The sequence below is a fragment of the Platalea leucorodia genome (assembly GCF_965183815.1).
Source record: "Platalea leucorodia genome assembly, chromosome: 4".
NCBI lineage: Eukaryota > Metazoa > Chordata > Aves > Pelecaniformes > Threskiornithidae > Platalea > Platalea leucorodia.
In genome coordinates, this window is record NC_138826.1 from 112,676,973 (window position 1) to 112,684,751 (window position 7,779).

Consider the following 7,779-nt stretch of genomic DNA (forward strand, 5'->3'; position numbering starts at 1 on the left):
GCTGTTCTGTAGGCACTTCCTTACACGCATACATATACTTGGGGGGGAGCTTCTGACCTGTTTTCTTGTTTTCAGAGTCTCTCCTTGAAATCATGTCATCCTGTGCCCTTTGCTTACCAAACCAGTCCACCACTTCCTCACTTAGTGTGGGTCATCATCTTTTCCCCTGATGCCCAATCAATCACTTCTAGTTTAAAGCTCTCCTTAGCAAATTGGCCAGCCTGTTGAAAAGATGCTTTTGCCCTGCTTGGCCAGGTGGATCCCATCTTTTCTTAGTAGTCTTGAGTCCTCAGAGAGGGTTCCATGGTCATAAAAGCTGAATCCCCTTTGTTGACACCAGCTGTGCAAACAATTGTTGACCTTCAGGATCTTTTCCCAGTGAGGAAGATAGGCTTGAGGAGGAGTGAAAATTGAGGAGAAAACCACCTGGGCCCCCAAAATGTTGGCCACCACCCCAGAACAATGTAGCAGTCATGCTTGAAATGCTCCAGGTCTTCCCTGGCAGTATTGTTGATGCCCATGTGGAAGAGAAGCAGTGATTAATAGTTTGAAGCTTGTCTCTCCACAACATCCTCGATCCAAGTCCCTGGTGAGCAGCAAACCTCCCTAGAGAGCAGGTTGGGTCAGCAGGTAAGGTCCTCCATCCCATGCAGGAGGAACTTTCCCTCTACTGTCAGTCACCTCTTCCTCCTAGTGCTCCTGTGTAGCTCAGGCCCAGCTGGCATGGAGGTTTCACTGGAGAAAGCTCCCAACTCCTTGTCTGCTACGAAGGTACTGACTCTGTTTGTAGCTGCAGATCTGCAGCTGCAGTGATCCTCCTGGTGCAAGAAGTCACAAGCTTCCAGCCTTCACCATCATGGGAGTCTCCATTTCCTAATCTGATGAGCATAGACTCTGCCTGCCCCTCCTATAGGAATGCAGTGGGTTCAGCTTCCTTAAGCTGTAGGGTCTCAGAGAAGATCCCGTTGATCCCTTTCTCATCATCTCTGATGCTGTGCAGGCTGCTGACCTCCTCCCACAGCTCCTGGTGACACACACCTTCCACCTACGCACACCTCCTGCAGGCAAGGAGCCTGTATCTCCCAGGCCAGCGAGAAGCCCTGGGCACCCCTCCCCAGCCCCTGGACTGGAGAGCTGCACCACCCCTCAGCAGCTCAATCTGAGCCAAGGCTTCTGACGAACCAGGGACAGCTGATCCAGGCCGTGCTGGGGACCGCGACCCGCAGCACCCCACCACCACAGCTGAGCATGCATATGCTGCTCTGCAAAGGCTGCTGGCCCTCTTCTGCACAAGCTGCTGCACCCACTAACTATACCCAGGAGCTGCACTCCAAACCACCTCCTCCGTTGGCATCTCCTCAGCACCTGCTGCAAGGCTGCCTGGCAGCCATAACAGGGCTCAGCTGGGACAAAACCTCCCAGCACCCTTTGGCCAGGAGCAGCTCACAGAGCTTGCTAGAAGCCGCTAGATCGGTTAGATCTTGCTAGAAGCAGCCACAGCTTCCCGTAGCTATCCCTTCCCAAGAGCAGCACCAGACACTCTGATGTTCCTTAGAGGGTTGCCAGGAGTCCCCTAGCAAACCCAGAAGAAGCTTCTAGAAGATCTTGAAGCAGAGCCAGGAAACCGCTGCAGCGAGCGCTCTGCCCGTTGGCCACCTCTGCTAGCCGTGCTCTCGTCAGGGAGGAGGGCAGAGGGCAGCCCCTCTCACAGGCCTCAAATCTTCTTCAGCACAAGTTTTAGCTCTTTGCTTTCACTGAAGATTAATGTTACCAACAATAGAGCACAATCACAAAAACGATTTAAAGCTTAAAAAATCAAACGCAGTTGATGAGATTTCAGCAAGCTTCGGTTGCACATGAATTGTCAAGAGCATCTGCCTTGTTTGCTAATAAAATCACTAAGCCCAAAGTCAAGGTATGGCAGAGATGGTCCTCCGAAGCGTGCTAAGTGCCCCAGCATGAGGTAACAGGGGGTGGGAGCAGCCCCAGCGTGAGGTAATAGGGGGTGGGGCCAGCCCAAGTGTGAGGTACGTGGGTGTGGCAGGGGTGTGGCAGGGAGGAGCACTGGGGCTGTCCCTATAGGGAGGTGCCCGTGCAGGGCTGCAGCTGTGGACAAGTGGTGGTGTGGGTCTCTGCTGGCTGCTCTGCTGGCTCCCAGGATGGCTGGCTTGAGAGTGGACTTTGGCTTGCTCTTGGAGCCTCTGGGCTTCATTAAGGTCCTCGAGTGGGTGAGTGGGGCTGGGGAGGTACAGGGGGAAGCCTCGTTCTTTTTGTGGGGCTGTTTCTCCTCCTTCCCCAGGCCTGGCTTTGCTCTTGTGTCTCAGCTGGGTAAGCCTGAAGTGGTGTGTGCTAATGGGCTGCCTGCTCCCTGCCTCATATCACTGGTGGTGGATGTTCAACACTAGGCTGCTCTTCAGCCAAGCCCTCTGACTGGGAGAGAAGAAAATGGTTCTGCAGATATGTAAAATCTATGTGTTAATTGCAAGTTTGTCATAGTAACTTGTGCTGCTGTCTGTTGTGAGTTCTGATGATCAGGGGTCTAGGGTTTTGCTAGTGAACAAAGGGAAAGCGAGAGCTGCTTAGGGAGTCAAGCTGATGTGCAATACTCTGAGCACGTACCTTCCAGCTACTCTAATCTACAGTTGTGGATGTCTGAGACTCCTAAAAATGCTTCCCTTACCAACTGCAAGAGGTACTGTGCTGGCTTTTAGCATTCAAAAACAAAAGACTTTAGCTGTAGAGCTAAGAAAAATATAAATGAAAAGAACTTTCAAATGGGCTTTTGTTAGCAGTGTTGGTCCTGTTTTGGGATTATAGAAACTCAACATTTTCACTGCCTCTTGACATCACTCCATACTTTACTGTTGCTAACTTTGTCCCTATTCCTTGCCTTCATTAGCTGTTTCAGCTAAATGTTGAGTTTATTTCCCTTGAGCTCTGGTGATGTGCACTAATATATCTATGTATCAATTCCTATAGATTTTTTCCATCTTTGCTTTTGCCACATGTGGCGGCTTTCAAGGTGAAACTACCCTTCTAATTTCCTGCAAAGGTGTGGTAAACAAAACAGTTACAGCTGCTTTTGCTTATCCATTCAGGTGGGTATTAGCTCTTCAGTTGTCAATCATACACTAATTATTTATTATTCACTTTTTTCCCTATCTGTATCCCTATGAATATGTACTTACTGTATGTATCTGAATGAACATGTGAAACCACCTCTGGCTTGCTGTGTAGTAGCAATAAATAAATATTTAGTTGTAGCTGTTCAAAGCATCATGGTTGTTAGTGCCCTATAGAAAGAAGTAGGTAGGAATAGCAATAGGCTGTATTACTGTTTTGTACTACTCTACCTTAAGCTCTCTTCTAGCAGTGCATGAATGCTACAAAAGGTATTTAATAAGCAAAACAATACAATTAATCTTAACGGCCTATTTCTTCATCAATTTGTAGTTGCTTTGGAGACCCAGATAATCTTATTTTGAATGTGCCATGATTGCATTTTTGTTTAAAGACTGAATGAAAAATACTTTATTCCACTATGAAGAATACTTTATTCCACTATGGCCTTGGTGAGGGTGTCGGGTATTTAAAAACTAAATACTCCACTGTTGTTGTAGTGCTCTCATAGAGACAAGCTCCTTTCCTGGAGCATGAGGAGGAAGGCTGCTTCTTTGTTCTCACAGCCACACAGTTACAACAAGCGCAGAGTCAGTGCTCCATGTGTGTTCAATAAGCATAGGTGCAAGTATAGAAATAGATTCAGAGGCCAGCTAGTAAAAACTACTACAGCAGTATAGAATTTGGTCACAAAACCCAGCATTGTAACAGCACTTGGAGGGGAGAGTGGGAATCTGAGATGATTCTGTGCTGGTTGCTGCTAGTCACACAGGTTTTGCTGAATTTCCTGTGCATGCATTTTCTTGTAGCCGTAATGCAACTCAGTGCCTTTTAAGTCCTGATCCCCTTGTTTAACTGACAGTCTCTAAAATAATGTTGTTAAATCTGCTTCCAAATCGGGGTTTCTTTCTTCAGTTGTTCTAAAGATAAGATTAAGATTCTTCTCCTGAAGTTGCTGTTGCATATCTCAATGTAGGACAGAGAACAATCTTCAGATATCTTGACAACTCTCTGTTGTATAACTGAAATGTTACTCTAAAAGACAATTTATATTAGTATAAACTTACACCACCAGAATGCTGAAGCACTGAAGCATGACTGCATGAAGTTTCCACTGTATAGCAAACTCTAACTACGTAAGGATATAACCTTTGCAGGTTGAATACCATTGTATTTGATGCACCAGATCCAAAACGCTGTGGTGGTACTTGGACTGACGTCTATCTTGTGGGCAACTTCTCCTCTTCTGCACAGTTCTTTGTTACGCTTGCAGTGTTGGTATTCCTCTACTGCATTGCTGCCCTTGTGGTATATATTGGATATAAACATGTGTATCAGCAAAATAGCAAGTTTCCGCTAACTGTAAGTAATACTAAGATATTTTAATGTTTTGCCTTTGAAACCACAAAGAGATGAGAAATACTGCTAATACAAGAATACCTGAATAACTTATGAATATTCAGTAGTTCCAAAAGTTAGATGGAGTGTGAACACAAGTATCTCAGACTAGTTGCTACAGCACTCAAGCAGAAAAGGGGACCCAAAGCCCTTGAACATCCATGGCATCATACCTTATGCAGTTATTGAAGCAGAGTGGAATGAAGTTCCACCTTTTCATGTGAACAGTGTCTTCACCACAACTTTTCTTTTGTATCATGTATTTGAATATACAAGTGTTCCATACCTTCTCTGATAGTCTCCGGGTTTTTTCTGCTGTGCAGATGCAATTGGAAGAGGCAAAGAGTTATGTTGTGAATTTTAGTCACCTTAAATACCAAAGCCCTGATCCTCAGAATGAGAAATTTCAGAGCATGCCCAGAACCAGACCTAGCAACCTTTCAAGCCAAATTTTAGCATATCAGCCATCCAGATTTAAATCCTCTGCCCTTTCTCCCCTGTCACCCCCACTTTAATAAACTTTGACTTAAATTTTTATAATGTAAGTGCTAGGCACCTGATTGTAGAAACTAATTTCTTACAAAGGATAAAATTGCTTATGCTTGATAGGTGCAAAAGGCATACAGTTTTGTAGCTGATCATCAACAGAGAATATAACTTGTGTTGTAATTGCAACACTGTTAACAGCTAAATTTGCTTGTGATCATTAGCACTGAAGCAGTTATTTTGGTGATCTAATCGATGCTGTCTCTGCCTTGCTCTCCTATGTACATTCATGCAAATTTTTTTAACCTAATAATGAGCACTTCTTTTCTGTAGGACATGGCTATCACTGTCATAACAGCCTTTCTGTGGCTGGTCAGTACTTTAGCTTGGGCAAAGGCACTTGCTGACATCAAAATGTCCACAGGGGCCAGCATTATTCCAGGCATTGAATCTTGCAAAGCACCAGGAACAACTTGTCGTTTTGCTTCTGTGACCAGCATGGGAACTCTGAATGTGTCTGTGGTATGTATGCCTTCTGCCATATGGGTACAATAAATGTGTTAGAAAATAGCCAATGGCACCCCAGAGCCCTGTTCTACTGATTGCATGTGTTGCTTTATGTGTTGAGATTGCTTTATGGGTTATCAGTCTTTCAGGCCCATTAATACTGTGGTAAAACACCGACCAAATTTTTTTCTTTAGAGTGAAACTTGTTTCCTCAAAGAAATTCAGATAAACAACTTGCAGGATCTGTCTCTAGAGCTGTTAGATGCAGCATTTCCAGACACATTTGAGTCTCTATTATTTCTGTCTGTAGCCAAGAGCACCTTAAAATATGTTACTGAACCACCCAAGTGGTTTGTTGACTGATATAAGAGGAAACACTATGCTTCCTGCTCTCTCTTTCGGTGCTGAACCTAGCTTTTTAATCAACTGTGCACATTTTTACACATCATAGAATCATAAAATACCAGGTTGGAAGGGACCTCAAGGATCATTTTGTCTAACCTTTCTAGCACAATCTAGATGAGATGGCCCAGCACCATGTCCAGCTGAGTCTTAAATGTGTTCAGCGTAGAGGAGTCAACCACTTCCCTGGGGAGATTATTCCAATTGTGAAAAATTTACCTCTCGTGTCCAATCGGAATCTCCCTGGGAGTAACTTGTACCTGTTACCCCTTGTCCTTGCCATTTGACTCCTTGTAAAAGGAGTCTCCATCTTCTTTGTAGCTCCCCTTTAAGTACTGGTACATGGTGATGAGATCACCTCTAAGCCTCCTTTTCTCAAGCCTGAACAAACCCAGCTCTCTCAGCCTACCCTCATACGGCAGGCTTCCCAGACCCTTGATAATCTTGGTGGCCCTTCTCTGGACCCCCTCCAGCCTGTCCACATCTTTTTTTGTATAATGGGGACCAGAACTGTACACAGTATTCCAGGTGTGGCCTGACAAGTGCTGAGTAGAGTGGAATAATGACTTCTTTATCTCTGCTGGTGATGCCTGTTTTGATGCAACCCAGCCTCCTGTTGGCCTTCTTGGCCACAGCAGCACCCTGTTTACTCATGTTGAGCTTCCTGTCCATCAGGACCCCCAGGTCCCTTTCCATGGAGCTGCTCTCCAGCCAGGTGGATCCCAGTCTGAGCTGCACTCCTGGATTATGTTTTCCCAGGTGCAAGACCTTACATTGGTCTTTGTTAAACTTCCTAAGGTTCTTGTTAGCCCACTCTTCCAGACTATCCAGATCTTCCTGCAGGGTGGCTCTCCCTTCCAGAGTGGAACAGAGGTCAAATAGAGGTTCCTTGTAATACAATGATATAAAGGTCATGTTCATGGAAAGAACTCCTCACAGCAGGGGAAATGAGGCTTATTGTATGATTTTCCTAGTGAATCCTGCTTTTCAAAACTCTGGCTGTTATTCATTGGCCCAGTAACAATTAATCATGTGCTCTGGATGTGGATATGCAGAGATGCTGAGTGACTGAAAAGAATTTGTCTAAGTCCATGCAAAGGATAGAGTAAGTGGACTATCTGATTTCCAAAGAAGTCTGTTAAAATAGCTTGTAATACCCTAAAGCATGTGGAAATGTCTTGTCTGAATCAAAGGGGTGCCAATGAGAGTGGTTGTTTCTGGCTTGCCTTGAAGTCATATTCTGTCTCTTAAAAAAAAAAAAGCCACCTTAATCTCACCTTTTTTTCTTAACCTACAGGTGTTTGGCTTGCTTAATATGGTTTTATGGGGAGGAAATGTTTGGTTTGTATACAAGGACACCAATCTGCACAACCAATCAAACAGAATTTCTCGAAGTCCAGGAATTTATCCAACTCAAAGAGGAGTATAAAACCAAGGTGATACTTTCAAGTACTTCCACTTTTACATCACAATGCCAAGAGCATGGAGTCATTGGGATTTATTTCAATAATAACTGATAATACTTTGTACAAACTTCTGTTTTGTACTATGGTTTGTCATAAGGTCTTGGACTGAAGTGTTTAATTATCTGGAAATATATTATGCCTTTTGAAGTTGTGCAGCTTTTTATTGTGTTATTTGAAGAGCAAAATGTTGAGGTTATCTGGATGCTGACCCTTTCAGGATCTTAAATAAGCCTAATAGGAGGGATGGGTGAGAAGCAACTGCATTTGGGTTATTACTGCAACTTCTTTAGTTCCAACGAGCCTTCACTGAAAAAGGAAATGTAAATGCAAATAGGGCATGTGAAAATGCAGTTCAGTTTCCTCCTATCGCTGATACCTTGCAAAAGCCATGTGAGTAGAA

At 44.4% G+C, this 7,779-nt stretch overlaps 1 protein-coding gene across 1 annotated transcript; it reads left to right on the forward strand.

The window, feature by feature from the left end:
- Positions 1 to 2,159: 2,159 nt before the first annotated feature.
- Positions 2,160 to 7,342, forward strand: SYPL1 (synaptophysin like 1; the record flags this gene model as incomplete). The annotated part of the gene is made up of 5 exons (XM_082310225.1): positions 2,160 to 2,228; positions 2,980 to 3,098; positions 4,278 to 4,482; positions 5,338 to 5,526; positions 7,211 to 7,342. 5 exons carry the CDS (start codon positions 2,160 to 2,162, stop codon positions 7,340 to 7,342), a joined length of 714 nt encoding a protein of 237 aa, XP_082166351.1.
- Positions 7,343 to 7,779: the final 437 nt, after the last annotated feature.